This window comes from Raphanus sativus, chromosome 4, assembly GCF_000801105.2.
Source record: "Raphanus sativus cultivar WK10039 chromosome 4, ASM80110v3, whole genome shotgun sequence".
Taxonomy (NCBI): domain Eukaryota; kingdom Viridiplantae; phylum Streptophyta; class Magnoliopsida; order Brassicales; family Brassicaceae; genus Raphanus; species Raphanus sativus.
Genome location: NC_079514.1, coordinates 16,704,511 through 16,728,942, shown reverse-complemented (window position 1 = coordinate 16,728,942; position 24,432 = coordinate 16,704,511). Strand labels below are relative to the sequence as shown.

Below are 24,432 nucleotides of genomic sequence, written 5' to 3'. Positions count from 1 at the left end.
TAGTCTGACATATTTAAATTAAAATATTTTAAAATTAACATTTAGACTTTCGTAAATTATTATTTCATATAAATTTATAACTTTTTATTTAGATTTAAAAAAAATTGTTACAATAATAACTTCTAATAAATAAAAATTCATGTACTCAAAAAAATTAAAATTTTAAACTAAAAACAGTATTAATAATAAAATGATTACAATATTAAAATAAATATATCTAAATTAGTTATGCGTTTTTGTGGAAAGCACGATTTTTTCGTTTTTGACGAAAATTGCAATTTTCCAGTATTTGGCACGAAGACGCAATTTCCAGTTACAGTCAAAAAACGCAGTTTTGGTTACATGCGGAAAAATGCGATTTCTGGTTCAGGGAAAAGCATAATTTTGATTCTAACAGCAAACGCAAATTTTCTTGTTTTGGTGGGAAAACGAGATTTTCTGGTTTTGGCAGAAAATGAAATTTTCGATTTTAACAGAAAACACACATTTTTGGCGAAAATTTTGAATTTTCCAATTTTTGCAAAATATGAAATTTTTGGGTTTGGCGGGAAGGGGATTTTCCAGATTTGGTGGGGAGATTATATTTTTAGTTGACTTTTTGGTTTTGGCGGGAAAATGTATTTTTTGGTGGGAAAATGCTAATTCTTGGAAGGAAAATGTGATTTTTTTGGTTTTGGTGAGAAAATGAGATTTTCGGTTTTTGGGAAAACATTTTTTTTTTGGTTTTGGCGGGAAAACATGATTTTTGGTTACAGACGAAAAAAAGATTTTCCGGTTTTGACGGAAAATGGGATTTTCATGTTTTGACGGGGAAAAAAATGATTTTCCAGTTTCGTGGGAAAGCGAGACTTTTTTTCGCGACAAATGCGATTTTTAATTTTTACATGAAAACGCAATTTTTTGTTTTGGCAGAAAACGAGATTTTTTTTTTGGTTTTGGCAGAAAATTAATATTTTGGTTTTTTTTTTCCGAGAAAAACGTGATTTTCAATTATGGCGGGAAAACAAGATTTTTGGTTTTGGCGAGAAAAATGCAATTTTATTGTTTTGCTGTTTAGGCGGGAAAATGTTCTTATTGCGGTTTTGATGGAAATGTATTTTTGCGATTTTGTCATTAAAGAATATTAGATTTAAGTTTGTAATTTTTCAATTATATGTAAGAGTATAATAGACATTATACAATTTTGATATAACCATCTCCATCGAGATGGTTAAATTTGGATCATCCAGAATTCCAGATTGATCCATCGAGATGACTTGTATTTTTATGTGTAAACAAATAACACTCTCATCTCCATTGAGATAACTCATTTCGATAGTGAAACAAAGAACCCCTAACTAAAATGAGCTTTTTGTCTTTTACAAATGAAAAGCTTTAACATACATTTTTCTTGGCAAAAATTAAATACTCTCTCCGTTTCATTTTAATTGTCGTTTTAGGTTTATACACATACACTAAGAAAATATTTAATTTTGTAAATTCTTTATATAGAAATATCATTACCTATACTATCTCCGTTTCATTTTAGCTGTCGTTTTAGGTTTATTTACACAGATTAAAAAAACATTTAATTTTGTATATTCTTTTTTTCTTTTTTTTGGGCAAAATTTTTGTATATTCTTTATATACAAATATCATTACTTATACAATAAACCAAATTTCAACAAATGAAAAATAGAATAACATATAAAGTTAATAAATTTTGCATTGAAGTTATAAAATAATAATTATTTTGAAACGAAAATTTTATTTTACAACGACAATTAAGTTGAAATAGAGTTATAAAATGACACTTATTTTAAAACGAAAATTTAATTCTACAACGACAATTAAATTGAAACAGAGTTTACCCAATAAGGCGAATCCGGATTCAAACCCCACCGGTCACACGGATATGAGTTATTGCTTTCGACTCATTTGAAATGTCCAGGAGAGGGTCTATCCGTGGGCTGTACCTCCACCCGGGGATTAGGCTTGTGTCATCATTGACCCGGGTTTAACCCTTTTTAGTTAAAAAAACAGAGTTTAGTAAAAAACAACAAAGGTATTAGATTCGTGGCTATTGGGAGAGACTGAGTCATCTGATCCAAAATGCCATGATGATGTTGATGAAGTTGCGCCTCTTGCGCCTTGCAGTTATGTTCTTGCCATGCTGCCATGTTGGTAGCATATTTTAATTAGAAAAAAAAAACTTTATTTCATACGAATACTGCTTCATTCTTAGGGGTGTCAAATGGGTTGGACCGCACCCAAATGGGTGTGCCCAATGGGCATTTGTTTTTTCTGGTCTCAAGATACCCACACCCATATCTAGCCCACACCCATATCTAGCCCACACCCAACTTCACCCAACACCCATATGGACAACCCAAACCCGCCCACTATTAGCAAAACTGTTTAAACTCATGAATTATAAGCCCAATTTTAATGTCATTGAATACAATTTTTTTTGTCAACCATTGAATATAAATTATAACTCTCTGTTTTATATAAAAGAAATTATAATTCTCAAATGTGAATACAAATGTGATGTAAAAATTATGAAAACTTTTGAATACAAATGTGATGTAAAATAACTTCAATAGACTTCAGGTTTTGATAGCTCTGTTTTATGTAAAAAAAAAATTAAAAATCTGATTTATTGATTCACTTCTTTTCAGCTTCCAGCTTCTGTACTTGTCTTCAGCCTGCAAGAAGGAAAAAAGAAGATTCAACCTTGTGTATAAGCATTAACATCTCAAGCAAAAGAACTGATAGCCTCATAACTTGTATGTAAATAACACATGTTTACCCATAAACTCAAACGAGTTACTTGCAAGACTGAACTAATAAAAGTCATAAACCCATACCATAACTCAAACGAGTTACTTGTAACTCCCTCCATCATATCAGTTGTTATTCCACTATGCCTGCAAACCAATACCAATACTATTATAACCAGACCGAGTATATCACAAAGGCTTATCCAGAAACAAGATTCATCATCATACAAACTCAAACGATGCATATTCAGATCAACAGCTAGAACATTTCAATATCTTATCCATAACAAGTACAAGATAATACCTTCTCTCCACTCTCCACAGTCAAGTCTGTAGACTCTCCACTCGCTTCACCTTTCTCCTTCTCATTATCCTCTTCCTCTTTCTCCTCTTCAGTCTTCTCACCAGACTCATCACCTACGAAAAAATAGTTTCAAGAAGATTCTGAAGCAATTTATTATATGAACAGATTATAAGCAACACTAACCCATTGCTGGAAACCCTTTTAACCAGTTTCTTGTACAGACCAAGGCTTGGACATTAGTAGGTAAAAGACAGCTCCTATACTTGTTGAGCACTCTACTACCTATGCTAAACGAAGATTCTGAAGCCACGGTTGTTATGGGTATACTCAAAACCTCTCGTGCCATTGTTGCCAACTCTTTGAACCGAGCTGAGTTGTCTCTCCAGTAATGTAACACATTCAGTTTCTTGTGAGCAGCATAGTCAAGCAATGGTTCATCCAGATATATGTCGAGAGTAGACTTGCCACTGCCAACAGCTTTCTGAGAAAAGAAGGCGTAGAATCCCTGAAGAACAAGTTAAACATCAGTTATATATAACCATCGATTTCACACAGAACATAATTTAGAAGTTAGAACATAACTTACCCCATAACCGGCTGGAACATCGTGTGTTTCTCCTTGTGAAGTAGTTGCAGCACTACTGATTCTCTGGTTTCTTTTGTAAGCGCCAAACAGCCTATAGATCTTTGAACGAACATTAGCCAACCTTCTCTTACAAGTAGACTGATCCAAAACCGAGAAACAGTATTCTAAGATCTCAAATTTCAGTCTTGGATCTAAAACTGCAGCTATTGCAAGGATGTCGCTGTACTCTTCCCAGTATTTATCAAACTTGAGCTTCATACACTTCACCATTTCACAGATAACTTGATCAGAAGAATTTGCATGAGCTTTCAACCAGCACTCAATCATCCAAATTTCATTAAAATACAAATTTGATGTCGGGTATGAGGAACCCGAAATCAAATCAGTAATCTCTGAAAATGGCTTCAATAGCTCAGATAACATCTCTGCTCTCCTCCACTCAGAATAGCTCGGAAAACTCACATAACTTGCTTCCGCATCCGCCAAATGACCTAGTGCTTGTTTGAACTTCACAGCTCTAGAAAGCATGAGGAAAGTAGAATTCCAGCGTGTGCTTACATCTAAGACAAGACCTCCTTTCTGATCCTCACTATCCTCAACTCTTACTGTTTCAACACAGCTTTGAAACATCATCTCTCTACTTTCTGATGCTTTAATGAACTTAACAGTCTCCCTGATTTTTTTTAGAGCTCCTACTATCACTGCTAAGCCATCTTGGACGATCAGATTCAAGATATGTGCTGAGCATCTAACATGGAAGAACTCTCCACCGCAGACCAGATCCTTGTGCAACTGTCTCTTCAGAATACTCTGCATGGAATCGTTCGAAGAAGCGTTGTCTACAGTGAGGCAGAAGACCTTCTTTTCCAGTCCCCACTCTTTCAACAGCTCAACCAGCTTCATAGCAATGGCTATTCCAGTGTGAGGCGGAGGAAAAGCAAGGAAAGACAATATCTTCGCTTGCAGATTCCAATCATCATCCACGTAGTGCGCAGTCAAGCAGAGGTAACCTTCAATGGTGATAGCCCTCCAGAGATCTGTTGTCAAACAAACTCTTCCCGGCAAATCATTTAAGATTTTCCTAAGTTTATCCTTTTCCCTTTCATAAATCTTCAACACATCAGAAGCTGCTGTGTTTCTGCTCCAATACTCAATACTAGAATTAGCATAAGTAAAAGCCATTCTAATCCTCTTATACTCTACAAACTTATACGGAAGATCATGCTCTATAATGGCCATTGCTATCATCTCACGGAACACCATCATATCCACCTTCCTAGGACTACTTCTAGGTGTTCCAACAGCTTTTGGACATACCTTCAAATGACGAGACAGGGTTGAGGTTCCATTTCTGCGAAGCTTAATGAAGTAAAACCTCTTACAGAAGTTGCATCTGATCTTAGTTGTACCATCAGATCGTTTTCCTCCAATAATAGTGAACTTTAACCACAACTTAGAGACTCTACGGCCTGACCGAGCTTGTCTTGGTGGTGTGCCTCTGTTAGCCTCTGAAATCTCAATAACTTCATGATCCTCTATATCTTCATCCATCACATCATTCTGACCATCATCATTCAAGTCTATAGCTTCCATTTTCTGAAACAGCAAAAGATAATTATGTCAGTGAACCTATAAACTACTTAAACACACAGCAAAACACACAGTAAGACACACAGCAAGTCAGCAACACAGCTCATAAAAGCTAAGTTCAGTTCATCAGTGTTACAAAGCTTACACAGAACTGACAGTGTACTCTAAGTTCTTTTATTCCTCAAGTGAAACAAAGCTTACTAAAGAGAGGGTCTACGCAAAGTTAAACATCATACCTCGCAAGAGAGCTTAAGAGGGTCTGAGCTTGAGAGGGAGAGACGACGGAGAGATGAATCCTTTGCCCGGAAGAGAAACCTTCAATCAAAAACGAGATTCATTAGCTCTCAAACACGATTCACAAGAGAATCAAATGGAAACAGAGCTATACCTCCTTATAAACAGATGACTCCTTTACCCGGAAGAGAAACCTTCAATCAAAAACGAGATTTAGTTTAAAGGGTCTCGGTGAAATTGCCGTTTATGAACAGAGATCGAAACTTACCTTGATTCATATGTATGAACAGACTGGAAAAGAAAAGGAGAATCGTCGAGAGATCTCGTGTGTACGAGAATCTGGAAAGAAAAGAGAGATCAACCCATCTCAAGAGATCGTCGAGAGAGAAATCTGAAGAAATCGTTCTTCGTCGGCAATATGATTTTTTTTTTTCCAAATCGTCTGAAAAAATAAATTTTCAGATATAGAAATTATGTGTTTTGGGCCAACCCAACACCCATTTGATTTAGCCCAGTTTACCCATGGGCAAAGTGGGTGTTTAGCCCAACTAGACCATATATTATTTAGGTGTCATCCAAGCCCGCCCATATTTGTTTGGAATGGGTTTGCCCATGGGTTGCCCAACCAATTGACACCCCTATTCATTCTCACCATAAGTGTCGGTCGGTTTCCTTTTTTTCTTTTGAATAACGGGAAGGTGAATAGGTGATCCAAAGCAAATGCAGCAGTTGGTGATACCGAAATATTACGTAAACCTGCCCTTCCAAACAAAATCAAACTAAGTACGTAAAAAAAAACTAGAAATGCAATAAAACCATCTCCAATTGTTAAACTAATTCAGCACACCGTTCGGTTAAATGTTGGTTGTTACATTATGATTTTAGTTATATGATGGTCTATCATTCAGTTATATGCAACTATGACGAACAATTATTCAAATAACAATTCCACGACACTCTTTATTTTTATTTACGGATCCACGATAAACAATTATGCTTGCACACTAAATTCTGCCTTCAATAACTTATAATTTTCATTTTCTAGAAATCAAACTTTATACTTAACAACAGTCTAGAGGTTTGGTGCATGAAAAAGAGTTTCTGTGGACGGAAATGGTTCGACGGCAACTGTCGGTAATGCCCATGTTTCAACAGCCGTAGAAACTCCTAATACTAATCATCAAACTAACACTGCTGCTGCTGCTCCCAGTGCAAATGTTCCATTACAGGAAATTAGTCAGGCACCTTCTCCCACCAACAGATCGTTCACCAACTATGATGTTGTTTCTACCGAACAAGAACAAGCACCATCAACTTCTTATCAAGCTAATGGGTTTACACAACCAGATGCAACTACTTCATGTACTATTTCAACCTCTGATGAGATTGCTATCTCTGCTACAGAAACTACACCAGTCAATGGGGTCACACCAGAAACTACATCAGTCAATGGGGTCACACCACCAAGTCATTCATCTCCTGCAGTTGAGACAAGTCGTTCATCTCCTGCAGTTGAGACAACTAACAACTCAACAAAGGCTGCTCAAGCCTATTCTATCCTAACACCAGCTTCAGGGACGGTTTCTCCACCAACCAGCCTTGACGGTAAGAAATCAAATGCGATTGAACATGGTATTACCTCTATCGCAGATGATCTGATTGCCTTAGCTGATATTACGGAGCTTGAAAACATGCATGTTCCTCCGGCATTTATTTGTGTTAATGAGGACATTGACTCTCCGGTAACGGATACTGCTCAAGCATTGCCATGTACGGTCCAAAGAGATGTTAGTGACATAGCTGAGCCAGATTTAGGTTCAAATCAGTTTGCCTCCTTGAGTTCTTTGGAAGGAGAAGAAGAAGACCCGTTGAGTTCATTAGAGTTGGATTCCATGGATTTTATGACACCTTCCGGGAAAAGAATTCTTCGAGAAAGACCGGTTAAGCCGTCAACAAAAGCTAAAGAGATGCATTTACAGCTCATGGGTCGCGGAAGAGGAAATCGCGGACGTGGAAACAGGGGTGGAAGAGGCTAGTTTTTTCTTCACCTATTTAAGTCAATCGAAGCTTATGGTTTGTTTGTTTCTGGTCCTCTATGATCCACTTACTTTGTTGTAGCTTGTTAAACTGTATGACCTCGGTCATGGCATGTATCGGTAATAAAAATAACTTTGAAAAAAAAAAAAAAACTTTATACTTAACAAAAATATTAATAACTTCTTGATCAAATCATAGAACCAAATAGTTTCTTTTTCCTGTTTAGACATATCCTTTTGAATATAAAATATTTTGATTTGCTTCTTTATATAGATTGAAATTATAAATGACTTATTTTAAAAAAAAAATTATAAAATGACTAAAGAGCTCATGTGTCAGCTTGTTTGTAAATAAACAGTGGAACATTTCACTTGTTTTATAAACGCATGAAAAGGATGAAAAACAACATTTATACTAATATAACACAACTCTACCGAAGTTTCTCATTCATTAGTTGTATGTTTACCACCTGAATTTTACAAATTGTGACCAATTTCTTTAAAACTTGACCCAAATTTTGGTCAAGTGAACGGTTGTTACTTTAGTACTATGCAGATTTTTCTCTCCTTTTTAAGTATTGTTTCACTTTCTTGGAACTTGAAAATTTGTAAAAAAACCTAAATTTTGCATTGCAGTTTAAAATTATTAAGAAAAATTTGAGTTGCAAGGTCAAATGGGACGGATGGATGGATATCAACCTGCAAAGTCTTGTTACTAACCAAACCAAATAAGATATATTCAGATACACTTATTCAAAAAGTGTTATGGATTTTGTTCATAGATATCCCAACACAAAGTGGATGTTCTTATATTGATTTGCATTTAAAAATCATTCCAATACCATAAATATATCATATGAAGGAACTAGATCTGATTCCACCGTCTTTTTATGACAAATGAACTTATTATAGTTACGATCTCGAGCAAATACCCCCAAAAAGAATGTTTAAAGTAAAATGTCTTAACTGTTTAATTTTTTGTAAATGTATAATTGCGTTAGCTAGGTTGTTTTTGGGCAACAAATCACTACTAACATGTAATGACCTGACACTGGGCTAGTTCTCTTCTAAATAGGTTTTCTTTCTTAGATGATTGTAGTATATAAGTTATTCTAAGAGTACTTCAGATCTTAGCTATATACAAGTGTTGTTCTAGCTTTAGTGTTGTTTTTCTCTGCTGTGTTCAATTTACATGCTAATGAGTTTACCTAGAATTGATATTTTGAACTGTTGGAACTTGTCTTTTGACAAAATGGAATTAGACTATTTATCGGTAAATTTCCGGACGAAGATGTTCGTCGGAATAACCAATATAAGGTACTATGAAGTAGTGTAGATACATGTCAAAATCAGAATTGGTTGGAATAAGAAATTGAAATCTAAAGTGGATTATTGAAAAGTTTATAAAGTTTCAAATTTGGCTAAGTGTACAAATTAGCAAATAACTACTTTAGAAAATATGGATTTGGACTTGTGGTCTTAATTTGTTATTGGACATTACATCCATTAACTTATTATTACACCAAATTTATGATAATCTGGCAGACAAGAAGATTTGTGCAGTTGTATCCTACGAATCTGAGTGACATCAAATCATCGCACTACGAGACGTTTAAAGTTTTAAAGAAAAATATTAACCATTTCTACTCTACAATTTTTCTTTATTCCTTTGTTTCGGTATTGTAATTTAGTTTATGTTCTTAAATATTATGTTTATAAATATCAGTTGTCCAATTGTAGTAAAATAAAGTTCTTACATGAATAACTACAAAACAAATTCTGCCAAAATGCCAATGCATAGTCAAATAAAAGAAAATCGTACTGCTGGTCAAAAATAACTAATTGGTTTTCACATGGAATAATTGATGTCATTGGGATTGCAGCTATAATTAGTCTAATTTTCAGCCCAATCTCATGCTAAAATAAAGAAATTATGTTTACACCCGCTCCGCTCATATGGGAAAGCAACTATACCATATCTGCATGAAACAATGATGTAAGCCTAATTTATACTATTAGATACATACATTTCCATTACTTAAACGTTCGTAGTTGGTTAAGAAACTTGAAAATGCATGATAAAAAGAAATGATATATAAAAAAAGTAGAGAAAGAAAAGGAGGGAGCCGAAAGCAAAAAGGTGAAGAGACAAAAAGCGATTTAGTGATAAGATGATTGTCTCATGTTCAAATTCTCATAGCTTCTTTGTCGCTAACACAATTTCTACCGTTCCAAGTTCAAATGTTTCATAAGCTTAGAACTAGAAGTCTAATACTAGCTGGCGTCTTTGATGAGATAAGTTTGATGTTTCTTTTCCCATCATCATAAAACAAATTATTTACCAATTTGTTAATTGCCTAATTATGATTAACAACTTTCCATTATCATAAACCCAAACTAGATCTAGTATATTATAGTTGTTCAAACATTTGTGTGGCATGAATTGTTGCTAGTTAAAGAAAGGGAGTTAAAATTATATTTTCCTTCTTTTCTATCTTCCTGTAATTGCCACACGCACAATATCAGTTTAAAGTCTGACTGAATCATAAGGTCAGGTACTAATATAGACCAACTTTTTTTTTCGTCAACAACTAATATAGACCAACTATACTACAGGTTTTTGTCTATTACATCATCATGTATATTTAAAATAATGATCATCTAACAGATGTTGAATGAGTTTTTTTTTGCCAAAAATATGTTGAATGAGTTGATACAGATTAATTATATATTTTTGAACAAACATATAATTATAGTCACATTATACATTACTAGATTTAAAAAATTTACAAAATATTTAGATTCACTACTTCTTTTAATTTTTATCTTATATATCATGCTAAAAATATTTTACAAAACAAATTTGTATCGAATTTTTAAGATTATTTGTATTAATCAAAACATATGAGATATCCGTAAATATTTATAAATATCCGCAAATATCTATTTATTTTTCGGATATCCGTTTTTCGAATATCCGTAAAGCAAAGCAAATCGAAAATTTAGATATCCGTGACACACGAAGCAAATCACAAATACCTTCAAAAACACGGATATCTGATCCGTGCCCAGACCTATATACATGTGTACTTCCACAAATCTGGTTCAATAGTCCAAAAGAAAACTCACATATCCTAGAGTTTACATTCACTAATAGAGCTATGTAGAAACATTAATTCGTTGATTACTCTAGATTACTAGTTACAAAATATTCGTCAAAGGGTGGCCAATATATGATAGATCGCGTTATCTGTATACACATCTTTTCGATTATTTTCAACCACTCGATGCATTGGTTTCACTTCGGTTCGACACGTCTTTGCTAGTAATCGCTTAGAATTTGAATAGAATATTAACCAATAGGTTCCACTTCGGTTCAAGACGTCATTGGTTTCAATAGGTACTCGATTATTTGTGCTTTCAGAGAATTCTTTTTCCCTTAATATCTTTTACTTTTTTCTGTAGTGTTTCCTTGAGCGTTACCATGGGTTATTATGATAAAGTGAACGTCTGTAAATAAAGTAGTAGGGGGAATATTCCCACTCTACCAAAATGACAACTGACAAGGTACATTTGTATAGAATATTAACCAAACCTCTGTTACCGTCAACTGAAATCATTCTTTTGTTTTTATAACACATAGCTACGTCACTGGTTGTCAATAACTTCAGACTTTAGCAACAAAAAAAGACAAACTTCAGACTGCATTGCCATAATTGACCAGTGACAAACGTATCAATCTAGTCATCCATTTTCCTACTGCAACGGAAAATTATAATATTGGTTGTTCCTACTAAATGGGAACTCGATCGACTAATGCAACTTTATACATCTAGAATGATCTAAATGGGTACATAGATTATATGAAACATGCAAAAATAGTTGAAGACTTCATTTGCTTATAAAATTTAGAAATCTGTTACCGAAAAATGGTAGAAATCTGTTATAAAAACAAAATGGTAGAGATCTGTTACAGTCATTTAATGATGTCGCACCTTAATTAGGCCATCTTGCTCGACGAGAGCATCAAAACATAATGAACTTTGTCACTTCTCTCTTTAACGTTTGGTGTCTTTTTATTACTATCTACATGAAATGACGTTTTCTTGCTCCATGTCGTTCACTCATAAAAGCAAATTTTTCATATTCATGACTAGTAGATACTAGCTAGCTTGGGTTTTAATACTTACTTATCTCCACTTTCCATAATTAGGATCGAATCAAGTTTTCTTGTTAGGTAATAGAAGGTTCAGGTATAACCTGTAACCAGTTTAAATTCTAGACTTCAGTTGCTCTGGACAACTTCAATTCAAACCTCTTTGGCAAAGTCATGCTTCAACAATTTCCACCGTTGCCGGTGATGAAACTCTTTTTGGGGTGTAAGATGAAACTTTTCTATTTTTATAGTTCCCTTTTTAAAAGAACTTTATATCTTAATAGTTGTATGAGTATGACAACTTCTTAATTTTTGTTTCCAACAAATATTCAAAGTGACTCTTTGCTACTTCTTAAAGACATAAACAAATAAATTAATTAGAAACTAAAATTATGTTTTGGTCCGGTTAGAGCAACCGCTGGGCCACCTGCTTGTTCCGACTACTCGTGGTTTTTCATGTTCACTTTCTTCTTCTACTTTACTTACTAAAATTGATTAGTTACACAAAAAAGTTCTTTGTCTACGCATGGTGACGTGGGGTAGTAATATTTTAAAACTCAATATTACAGTAATATATGCCTAGAAAACCTTTTATCTCATTTAAAGGTAGAAGTTGTACACATTATAATATCTATATGGTACTTGCTGGTTAAAAATATATGTTGATACAAACTAAACTGATTGACATAATATACATACATATAAATTGTATAACGTAATATTAAAAGGATAAGCCTAACAGAAAATATGATAAATCAAGACGATAACCGAAATGAAAGACATATAAGGTTTATAAGCCAATATAAGTATGAACAAAAGAAAGCCAATATGATTTTTTTGTTAATTGCTTATTTGCTTGTTCCTAAGTGTGAACAAGTCTAGGTGGGTACATTTGCTTTGTTATCTTTTTTTCTTTAGAACACTTCAGACAAGTTATGTCTTAGTCACTTTATCATTCTACAATAGTTTTGTAGAAAACAAAAGCCGCATTATAATAAGCTTTTGCTATCTCAACTAGTATTTATTTACTAATCGATATTCTACAAACTTTGTTCTATAAATATTCAAGACTGCATGACATTCAACACTCTACCAACCATCTAATATCTCTCAATCACTTCTTAATCATTCGCAAATCACTTTGAAGCTTTTTCACACCACAATTTCTTTTGAAAATATTCTCTTAATTCTTAAGAATTTGGGGAAGTTTTGGTTAATTGTTTTCGTTATAGAAAACATTTTTCTCTTCTTCTTTTTTCAGACAATGTTCTTGTCCTACAAACAATGCCATCGACTTGAGCTGCAATCTCTTCTTAACAACAAAACAAGCGTCGAGAAGAGTTTCTATTTCTGGATTTTCCAAATATTAAAAGTTGTAGCTTCTTGATCGTGACTTATATTATAATAGCCTTTTCTGAATTTTATATACTCACGTGGGTCAAGATCTAGCAATTTCTTGTATACCAAGTCACTTAGTGTTATTGCAAATGGGAAGTTCATGTTTACCACCAGGATTCCGGTTTCATCCTACTGATGAAGAACTCATAGACTACTACTTAAAAAGAAAAGTCGAAGGTATAGAGATCGAGCTTGAAGTCATTCCAGTTATTGATCTTTATAAATTTGACCCTTGGGAGCTACCAGGTAATATTTAACTTAAATTTCAAAGTTAATTTTAAATTTTCTTTTACTTTTCGAATTTTTTAACTAATAGGAGAATGATTTTATTACTTTTTAGACAAGTCTTTTCTCCCAAACCGGGACATGGAATGGTTTTTCTTCTGTTCAAAGGACAAAAAATATCCTAATGGTTTCCGCACAAACCGAGGAACAAAGGCTGGTTATTGGAAAGCAACAGGAAAAGACCGGAAAATTACATGTCGTTCATCTCCTACAATCGGATATAGAAAAACTCTAGTTTTCTATAAAGGTCGTGCCCCATTAGGTGATAGAACAAGTTGGCTCATGCATGAATATCGACTATGTGATGATGAGAGTTCATCACAAGATTCACAAAGTTTCAAGGTAAAAGAACCTTCACATTAATTTTGATCAGACCCTAAAATGCTTTATTCATTTTGTTTTAAATTTTTATGAAATAAAATTAAGAATTCAATGTGTTATTACAGGCAGCTTTTGTGTTATGCCGTGTTGCTAAGAAGAATGAGATCAAGAGTAACTCAAAAATTCAAAGAAACCTAAATGAACAAACACTTGGATCAGGAGAAACTTCGGGTTATTCTAGTCGTGTGACTTCACCTAGTCGTGATGATATGATGCCGTTTCACTCATTTGTCAATCCGTTTTCTACTGAAACTGACTCTTCCAACATCTGGATTTCACCTGATTTCATTCTTGATTCTTCAAAAGTACGTATTTTTTCTAAATTCTAATAACTAAATCAGATCAGGGTTTTGCTTATCTAATACCGGTTTGACTTTTATTGTAGGACTATCCTCAAATCCAAGATGTTGCACCTGAGTACTTTCAAGACTTTGATTTTCCGGTTTTAAGTAATCAAAACGTCGATGTTCCAGCGAGTACCTTGAATGCAAATGTAGATCAGAACATGGACGAATCTATGCAAACTGGTTACTGGACAAATAGTTGGTACGGTCAAACCGGTTTATTCGATTAATCCGACTTCTCCTAGACTGACCTTCGTTGAGGTCGGTCTCTCTTCTAAGACAAAAACAACTTTTATCGTTCGAGCCTTCCAACTTTTACCAATGGGTCTATATCTCGATTGTTTAATTATTCTGTTTTATTACAGTTTTATTTATTTCTTTTTCTTCAGTAGGACTATGTATTATTGTCGTCTTTATATATGCAACGGTCTCTCATTTTTACGATGATGATTAATTGGACCACACACTATATAAAGAACATATTTTCTTGACGTCACACTAACCTTTAAACGAACTTTTATGGAGGTGATATGTTGATAACAATGATTATGCCTAAAAAACGTTTTATAAAAAGGAATGATGGGAGACCATATATATATAACATTTTAAACCAATGTGTTATATTATCCAGAAAAAAAAAAAGAGAAAATAATAGTATGACTTTGACCCAAATAATGTGATTTTATATATATATGATGTTATATTACACGATTGTTACAACTTGGGTCCATAGCTCAGTGGTAGAGCAATTGACTGCAGATCAATAGGTCACCGGTTCGAACCCGGTTGGGCCCTGTTTCTTTTTTTCTTCTGTTAATTATACTTGTAAAAAGATATTTTTTTTGCAAGTATACCGCATAAAATTTTAGAAGCGAATCCTTGAAAATCACAGCCTCATGTTACAAATTCCCAAAAAAAAACAATTCTCAGTAAGAGAATCGAATCACAGGAAAACGGCCATTTCATACCCAACATATCGCAATATGTTCAATTCATACCCGACTTATATGACCGTGCCAAAACATACCTAAACATATATGGATGTGCCAAAACATACCCAACTTATATTTTTTTGGCAAAATCATACAGCAGTCGCCACATCAGCTGTCTTGTCATCTATTTTTGCTTGCGTGGATGCAACGTCAGCTAATTTTGCTGGCAAATGTGCCATGTATATAAATTATTAAAAAACTAAATAATTTTGTTATAAAAATAAATTTTTATAATTTTTTATTATTTAGTAAAATTAACAAAAATTAATTAATTAATTAAATTTAAATCTTATATAAGAGATATATTCGTAAATATTTTGATCCTATCAAAAAACGTCCTAATAAGAGTTATATATGTATTGTAATGATTCAATTAATAAATAAGAGTTATAAATTCAACACTTGCATTGGATTTAAATCATTAAAATAAATATATAACTCTTATAAGAACGGTTTTTGATATAATCGAAATCTCTTATATAAGATTTGAATTTAATTAATTAATTATTTTTTTGTTAATTTTACTAAATAATATAAAATAAAAAATTTATATTTTCTAAAATTTTATTTTTATAACAAAATTATTTAGTTTTAAAAAAATTTATATACATGACATATTTGTCAGCAAAATTAGCTGACGTTACATCCACGCGAGCAAAAATAGATGACATGGCAGCTGATGTGGCGACTGGTGTATGATTTTTCCAAAAAATATAAGTTGGGTATGTTTTGGCACATCCATATAAATTCAGGTATGTTTTGGCACGGTCATATAAGTCGGGTATGAATTGAACATATTGGGTATGAAATGGCCGTTTTCCCATCGAATCACATCCAAAACTAAACCAAACCTCATCATTTCGACTGGTTCGATCTTAAGACATTTAAACATACAGTACATTATCATCCGTAGTTCCCTATAGCTCAAGTTTACTCGCTAGTCACTTAAATGAAAAGAGTCACTGGTTTGATTTGCTCTGGTAAGAGATTATAGACTTGATCCAAACCAAAACATGTCGTAACCTTACTTTCACTCCACGCCAACCACTAGATCCGCCGGTTTCTCGACTCGAACCTCCAGATCCGTCTGATCAACAACGTCACCATCGTACTCCTTGAAGCAAGCGACCGTTCCCAACTCCTCCACTTCCTCAATGACATTATCAAGCCTCGCAACCATTTCCACAAGAAGCGACGCAAACGCGGCAAACGGTAACGCCTCCGAGAATTCAAGACTCGTCATCACCACTATCCTGCTCAGTTGTTTCATCAGTATACGTCGCTCTCCGGTCGCCCCCGCCGATCTCCGTTCTAACGTATCAGCTCTCAGTTTAGAAAAAGAACTTGCACCGTCTGGTCCGAAACGCGATCCTCTTTCGCCGCGTAGGGTTCCAGTGTTTTGTCCAGAAACGCCAACGTTTGGTCCCAAACGCGATCTGTTTTCGCCGCGTGGTGTTCCATTGTTTTGAACTGGAACGTCACCGTTTATCCCAAGAGGTGATCCAGGCTCGTTTTGACCGGAAACGCCACTGTTTGGTCCGAAACGTGATTTCTTTTCGCCACGCGGCGTTACCGTGGTTTGAATGGGAACGTCACCGTTTTGCCCAAGAGGTGATCCAGTCTCGTTATGATGTGACATGTCGTCATTTGTGTCTTTATTTATGTGTTGCGTAACCGGAACGTCTTGGTTATGTCTACCGCTATTGCCTTGGGAAACGTTGCTGTTGTCGTTGGAGCCAAGGAAAAGCTTAGGTTGTGATTTGATGGCTGAGTTGAGATCTTGTAATGCCACTTGGAGACTCTCTGAGAGAATCTCCGGCGAACAGTGTCGTCGGTTTCGAATGCTTGCGGCGAGTTCCGACAAAACTTTGCAGATTTCTCCGGCGAGTCTAACGCAAGGATCCTTGAAGAGTACACGTATAGACCTAGGAGTCTACAAAATTAACATAAACACACAATTATATGTCGCACTTAACTAAATTGATAGCAAAAGAAAAATATGGTTTAATTATGGTAACAATTTAATAAGTGGTATTCTCCAAACTCTTGCATTCCACTAAATTTTTATCACAAAGTTCAAATCGAACCATTTCATTTTGTTTACCATGACAACATTCTTGGCATTTTCTTAGTTTCTATTATATGTTTGCTATGAATATACCTGAATTTCGGTTTTCAAACAACCATGAAGAGCGACAACAGTGTAACCAAACTGGCGAAGAACAACTCCAACTTTAACATAATGTTGCCATGGGAATCTATGACAATGTCTTGTGTGTCTTGGCTCCCAACTTGCATACATTGCCTGTCCATATACACGTTCTCATGTTTCAGCACTTGGATATTTTTTGTTTGTTTGAGATCCGAATTGAAATAAATGTTAAATGTTAAAACTTACAAGTGCTTCATCAGTGGATTTAGAATCTAAAACAGTCTTGTAACCATCATAGATCATATCTTCTGATGAATCTGATGTCTCCTTGTCTTTTTCCTCCTCTTCAAAGTACTCTTTCACACATGCTAAGAGAAATAACACATAATCGAATTAGTAAATTTGAAGATTAAAACTAATTATCCCTTCCCAGAAAAAATCACAATTAACATTCTGAAATACAAAAAATGATTGAATTTACCAAAATTTTCTAATTCACAAGCAAAATGTCTATTTCTTGATAAAGTTTATTGATTTAAAAATCAAAACTCCTTTTTAAGAACCATTAACTCATTTATGTTCGTATCTATCAGTACCTTCGATGGAAAAAGAGAGGCCTTGAAGCTTAGCAACGGTACTCTTATGGAGGTCCTCACCGGACCATATAGGAAAAAACAAAAGAGTCATGCAGAGGCAAACACCCACACCAATAGCTATAGTATAGAATCTCTCGTGTGCAATCTTAATCACAGCATCAACTCTATAGCTTGACACTGTTATTAGATTAAATGTCAAGAGAAATATAAGCATGCCGTAATCGTAGTTCTTTTTTATGTACGGGATAAATCTAAGATACGTTATCGCCGCTCCTGTAACATAAAGAAAACATGTTAATTAATACATGATTATAGAAAGAAAACTTGTGGTCGCATATGTCGTATACGTTTTTGAAATCATTCATTGTTAGATCTTTCAAAGTCTGTATAGCTTAACAAATACATACCAATGGTAAAAACTGAAGCACCGATGAAAACTGCTCGGAAGATTTTGCCAGAATCTTTAGCGACAAATTCAATGAAAAATGCCAAAGATCCCGCGATTAGTGTCCCTAATCCTCTATTAAGCCCCTTGCACAACGTTGCACCTGAATTAATTAATAAAACACCATTTACATCATCACGAACAGATCTGAACATATATGAGCTTACACAACATATTAATATACTAACCACTGTCAGGAGCGGATCTTGACACTTTTGTAGTTAGGGGCACAATGTTAAAATTATCAAAACTAAAATAAGATTGGGGGTGGGGGCACTTTTCATTTTCTCCCCTAAACTAATGAATACTTAACCAAATAACCATAAATTATTTAAGAAAAGCAAAAAAAAAAGAATAGGGGGTACAGGACCCCGTACCCATATTCCGCTCCTGATCACTATATCTATTTGCCTATTCTTTTTTTTTTTTTGTAACTTATCTATTTGCCTATTCTTACAGGCAACCTATCTTTTTTTTTTTTTTTTTTGCTAAAAATGCAACCTATCTTTGTCCATGCATTGAAACTTATTGAAATTTATGAAAGAAAAATGCTATACTTACCGGCAGAGAACTCAAGAACGACCACAACAGTCAGGACTGCCCACATTGCATTACTTCCAATGCCTTTGAAGAGAGGTTCTAGGAGATACAATAAGGAGACAAGTGTCAAAGAAACTCCTACTTTTAAAGCATGTTTCACTCTTCTTGGATCGTCTTTCCCAACTTTCCATATATCTTTTAGAATCTTCTTTGGAAGTTCTTGAATCTTTCTAGTTGCCTTTTTAGAACCTTCTTCTTCCATCTCCACGCCCCTTTGATGAACCTTGTTGGACATTTATTTGTTTCTTGTTTTGATTTTTTTCTTAAGTGAGAAATAATGGATATGTAAGAGTTTTTGGTGGTGGTGCACTCTATATATAATTAAATACATATACAAAAACAATACATGTGTCTTTATTGCATATGTATAATTACTTTTTAGAGATATTTATTTGTTGCGTGAGTGAAAAATGATGGTCTGGCTTTTTGTGGCATGGTATTAATATGGTTGGATGTTGTTCTACTAACTTTATTTTTTTGTGCACCGTACTAACTTTATTTATGAAAACTTTGTTATACTATTTTATTGTATTTATTTATCAAACATATAGTCTTGATTATTTTGATGGTAAAATCGTATATTGTTATGTTAAATAACAAAAATGAAAAATCTATATATTGCTATCTTTTTATATGTTTTGAACTGTATATAATTTACAACCTACGGAAACAAGTTGAGTTTTAAAACACTTTCTGTTATATGTATAAGTAAAGAGAGATTTGGAGTGATTGGTTTCACATGACTTGCAACAATTTGATAAAGTACTTAGACATTATAGATTCTTTGTATTTTCTCATTTTCCCATTAAAACCGGGGAAAAGTCAATATATACTAAATCTAAAATTTGTGGCCGTTCACTAAAATATGATGGACGTTCTCTATTGCACTTTTATATTAAAACTAAAAGGTCCCAATTATTTTTGGATTCACCATTTATATGCGTGCATGTGGCACCCAATTCATTCAAAACATACTTAACAATATTTTAAGAAAAATAATGCTAATGTATACCGCCTATTGCTCTGTGTGCAGATCTAAATCATTTCTTAGTTTGCTTGATTACCAAATAATTTTTTTCTCAAAAAGAAAATTATATAGAGATCTTAGTCTGGAAGTAGGCTATATACTTTCTTTTTTTTTTTTTGAAACACCGGCTATATACTTTCTTTAAACTGTCTTTTTCATATGAACTTACCTTACATTGTGATAATGTAAAAGTCATATAACCTAAAAATTAAAAGTGATTACAAGTATCGGACAAATGAGTTGCGTCTTTATAATTCGTTGTTGTTTTTAACCTAACTCATTTAAAAGCTTGATTAATACTATACACAAGTAAAATGAATTTGATTACGTGAGTGAGAATTTGTTATCAACACGATTAAGACCTATAGTTTGTCGTGTTAGGGTTAAATATTAGTTTTAGTCCACAACCTGGTTACAGCAGAAGACCGAAAAGGAAATAATATATTCTCGAATAAGTCGTTAAATTGATGTCTACCTATGACTCATCGACGTAATAATCATACAATTACTAAGGTAATTATCCAACAAATTTAATACGTATTTAATGACGGCGATAAGGACACAACCAATATGTAAAATTATATATTAAGAACAGCAATGATATGGTTTCCTCAGTATATATTTAAGTTTTTTTCTTTTGAAGTCCTCAGCCTTAAACTACTTAGTTGTGATCACATAGTTACTGATGTTAACGATTGACAATATTACAACAATATATGGTAGTTTCTCATGCCGTTCGGCAAATTAATTTAATTATTGATATGTTTGCATTGCATCTAAGAAAGTCCAAAATAAATAATATCATTCATTCATTTTCTCTTAACAAAAGTGGAACTTGTTTGTTACACAACGATATCAACCTTGACACGTTGCATAGATATAATTTTTTATTTTTTTGCAATATTGTACAAAGATTTTAACCATTTTTATAATTAAGGTGAGATCGACACATAGAAAAACGACTTTCAAATACAGTATAACCTCTTTAAATTAATAATCTATAAATTAATATCTCTATAAATTAATATAATTTCATAGTCCAAATTGAGTTCTTAGTTCAATTAGTATCTCGATAAATTAATAATCTTTATAAATTAATAAAAAATTATAGGTTTGATGTAGTCCCAACATTATTAATTTATAGAGGTTTCACTATAATAGAGTACTACAAGAAAAGACATACAATTGTTGGTATTATTAAATTTAGGAAATTCATAATATCTGAAAATAATTATCTTTTAGCCAAACAATTACTACTAAAATAACAATTTTCTACCGATTGTTAGTAGTAGTAAAATTTCAACTCGTAAACTCTGAACGGAACCACTTTTTATATTCAAAAGACCGAAATACTTAAGACCCCAACGACTTAAGAGAACTAAATATTTCTCCAAAGCTATAAAATAATTCGAGAAGTTAGCGATAACAATGATTTTCTGATCTTTGCCGATCTGTACTTGTCGTAGTGTGTTTGTTTATAAAGTAAACAAAATTTACAGTTATTTTTTCTTCAAAAAGGGGAGAAAGGTATTTTAGAATACCTTATTTGGGTGAAGTTAAAGTTTAATGGTCGGGAGTGACTTTCTCTCTATCTCACACTACGAGTGAAGGTCTATTACATAGTGCAAACACTATTCGGCGCAAACACTATTCGAACTCGAACCTGGTGATGCTAGCTCACCAGCCACTTGCTCGCTGCACCACCGAGCCACTCGAATAGCTGCGGTTATGTTATCACCTTACTCTTATTTAACCTTTCATTTCTTCTTTCGTTTGCGTTTCATCTTAAGTTATCATGTACGCTAGTAGTTATTGTGTATGCGACTTAATATGTTGTTCATCGATAATTTCAAACTTATAAAATGCTAATAAAATAATTACTTGAGCTTTAAGCAAACCTTTTCCACTTTTTAGTGTATAGACTTAAGTAGATGAGGTGGTTTAATCACCAAGACAATGTAACTAAAGACTCGTTCAAAGCAAGTTACACCAATCACACACACACAACTAACAAAACTCATTTCTAAATTAAGTAAACACATCCTGAACACACTCACCATACACAAAAAAAAAACTCAACACACTACCATCTTTCTTCAAAACAAAAACCAAAAACAAAATATAAATCAAGAAACCAAAAAGAAAACATTCCAATAATTGAATCGGAGATACGCAATCTCCGACACTTTATTCCTTCAATGCCGATAACGAAACCGCTCGGATCAAACACAACTCTTCGATCTCAGCCACCACATCAGTACAGCCAACCGCCACTCTTTGTAATCCTAACTGTGATCCTCCTCGTCGTCTTCTTCATCGGTTTCTGCGCTCTCTATTTCTTCAGGTGCTTCTTCCACACTCTCTCACAGGCCTGGGATCGCCATTACCACAACAGATCACCCGAAGATCAAATCCAATCACAACAAGAAAACGCCGGTCAACCACCGGTTAACCCCGGTTTAGAGCCACATATCATCCAATCCTTCCCATTATTCCCATTCTCCTCGGTAAAAGATCTCAGAGAAGATAACCAAGGACTCGAATGCGCGATCTGTCTTCTAGAATTCGAAGAAGAACAAATCCTCCTTCGGCTTCTGACAACATGCTACCATGTTTTTCATCAAGAATGCATCGATAGATGGCTCGAATCTAACAAAACATGCCCTGTTTGTCGTCGGAACTTAGATCCAAACGCGCCAGAAAACATCAAAGAGTTGATCATAGAAGTGATACACGAAAACAGCAACGGAAACCACGAGCAACCTTCAACGTCAAACGAGGTTTCGTTGTCGAGAGAGAGCAGTAGTAGTGGTAAGACCGAGCCTTTACCGGATAAATTCTCGAGATCGAAGACGACGGGTCATTCGATAGTGAGGAATAAACCGGAGGAAGAAGATCGGTATACGTTGAGATTACCGGATCATGTTAAGATTAAAGTTACGAGGAGGCATAATAATAACCAAACAGAGAGTTGTATTTCTTTTGGCGAGCTTATGAGAAACAGAGAAGGCCGGTTTGGTGAACTCTCTGGTCAATCACTTGTACCGGAATCCCAACATTAAAGAAGATTTACAATTATTTTTTGTTTACTTTACATTAAATTGGTTCGTTACATGTCTTTTTTGTATTTTGTTAGTAGGATATTGAAGAGATTTTTTCTAATGATGACTGGACAATGAAACTACGTCGTTTTAGTGATTTTTTTCCCCTATCTATGTTAAATACCGTGGTTCCCACGTTTTTGTTCTAAGCTATGGAACTAATGTGTTGATTTTCTCTGCATATTTTGAAACCTGGAGAAAGCGGGATCATTAATCATAGACGGAATTAAACTAATTAGGTGTTCTTCCCAAACATTGTTTCATACAACACGCACGATCTTGAATCTAAAGATGGGGAGTTGGATTCAGTGGATGATCTATTGGAGAGGATTGAAACCTGATGGCTACACGCACACGATCATAGTCAATGGGTTGTTGAGCATAGGCGCCATACGGAGGAGCCGAGAAGCATTTGGTGTTGTATAGGACAAATGGGGATGCAAAGCGGGTAACGTGGGGATGAAGGTTGTTTGTGTCGATGAAGATTAGAGATGAGTACACTTACAATTATGCTCTTATGCGCTTCAAAATTGCTCTTGTCGTGTTACAATAAAGGATTGACAATTACGTCGTCAGCTAGACTGAGCAGTGTTGTCAGGTTAACGAATGACGGTATCTTATCAGGCAGCAAGGAAGACACATTACAATAGCAAAGTTGTTTTTTGGTGCAATGCACTAATGTATTCCTAAGACACTGAATATATTTTAGAGATAATTATTTATCATGTAAGAGCAACCCTATAGAGTTTTTCACGATTACAATATATTATTATTTCTGATATATAGTTAATTTAAAGTAAATGTTTTCTGAAAAGTTGATCACTAATTAAGTGCTACTGTTATTATAAAAAAATAAAATTAAGTGCCACTTTTTTATAGTATTTTATTGGGTACTTTTGCATGTTTTTAAACCAGATACGGATTTTCAAAATTTGTTCTCTCCTATTTCTAATTTTGTTAGTTTAATAGGTGAGATATTGTCCTATAACCTGCCATTGAAAATATTATAAGGACAGCAGCAACGGGAGCTCTTCCCATAGTCTCTCAAGTCTCAACAAATAAATTATTAGAAAAAATAAAGGGAAATTGCAGGCCATGACAATAGCAAAAAAAAAAAAAAAATTTATACCCATATGAACTTCTTGGCTATGATATTTTAACAATATTTCCTATATTATCCTTTCTCACTTTCCCATCTCTTTTTAACTAATTTTATCAGTTCAAAAATAACTTATTCAAATTTTTTACATATCTATAAAATACATAGATTTTTTTCTGTCTATAACATATTTTGAAATTTGTAAAACTAACATATATTTATAAAATTGAATACATACAGTTATAATGTAATTATGTGTTATTCTACTTATAAAATATAGAATAGAATTATAAATTATATAATCTTTCTTTCATCTCTCATGTTTTTTCTCTCCCATATCTACA

General features: G+C 33.8%; 4 protein-coding genes and 1 non-coding gene across 5 annotated transcripts; 3 read left to right on the top strand and 2 right to left on the bottom strand.

Annotated features, from left to right (window-relative positions):
• Positions 1-2,464: 2,464 nt before the first annotated feature.
• LOC108832585 (zinc finger BED domain-containing protein RICESLEEPER 2-like) lies at positions 2,465-5,754 on the bottom strand. The gene is made up of 8 exons (XM_057007999.1): positions 5,745-5,754; positions 5,658-5,670; positions 5,479-5,557; positions 3,653-5,248; positions 3,250-3,571; positions 3,067-3,179; positions 2,850-2,909; positions 2,465-2,687 (listed from the first exon to the last, which is right to left on the bottom strand). The coding sequence occupies exons 1-7, from the start codon at positions 5,752-5,754 to the stop codon at positions 2,904-2,906; spliced, it is 2,139 nt and encodes a 712-aa protein (XP_056863979.1). The 3' UTR covers positions 2,465-2,687; positions 2,850-2,903.
• Positions 5,755-12,731: 6,977 nt separating this feature from the next.
• On the top strand, positions 12,732-14,555 carry LOC108852433 (NAC domain-containing protein 96-like). The gene is made up of 4 exons (XM_018625937.2): positions 12,732-13,312; positions 13,407-13,693; positions 13,798-14,037; positions 14,118-14,555. The coding sequence occupies exons 1-4, from the start codon at positions 13,156-13,158 to the stop codon at positions 14,304-14,306; spliced, it is 873 nt and encodes a 290-aa protein (XP_018481439.2). The 5' UTR covers positions 12,732-13,155; the 3' UTR covers positions 14,307-14,555.
• A 244-nt stretch (positions 14,556-14,799) lies between these two features.
• On the top strand, positions 14,800-14,871 carry TRNAC-GCA (transfer RNA cysteine (anticodon GCA)). Its single transcript has one exon. It is a non-coding gene; the product is annotated as a tRNA-Cys (tRNA).
• A 1,099-nt stretch (positions 14,872-15,970) lies between these two features.
• LOC108852042 (aluminum-activated malate transporter 14) lies at positions 15,971-19,123 on the bottom strand. Its single transcript, XM_057006893.1, has 6 exons — positions 18,823-19,123; positions 18,224-18,364; positions 17,817-18,089; positions 17,467-17,588; positions 17,230-17,373; positions 15,971-17,001 (listed from the first exon to the last, which is right to left on the bottom strand). Exons 1-6 carry the CDS (start codon positions 19,094-19,096, stop codon positions 16,099-16,101), a joined length of 1,857 nt encoding a protein of 618 aa, XP_056862873.1. The 5' UTR covers positions 19,097-19,123; the 3' UTR covers positions 15,971-16,098.
• A 2,749-nt stretch (positions 19,124-21,872) lies between these two features.
• On the top strand, positions 21,873-23,086 carry LOC108838501 (RING-H2 finger protein ATL30). Its single transcript, XM_018611432.2, has one exon. It carries the CDS (start codon positions 22,087-22,089, stop codon positions 22,948-22,950), a length of 864 nt encoding a protein of 287 aa, XP_018466934.2. The 5' UTR covers positions 21,873-22,086; the 3' UTR covers positions 22,951-23,086.
• The last annotated feature ends 1,346 nt before the right edge of the window (positions 23,087-24,432 follow it).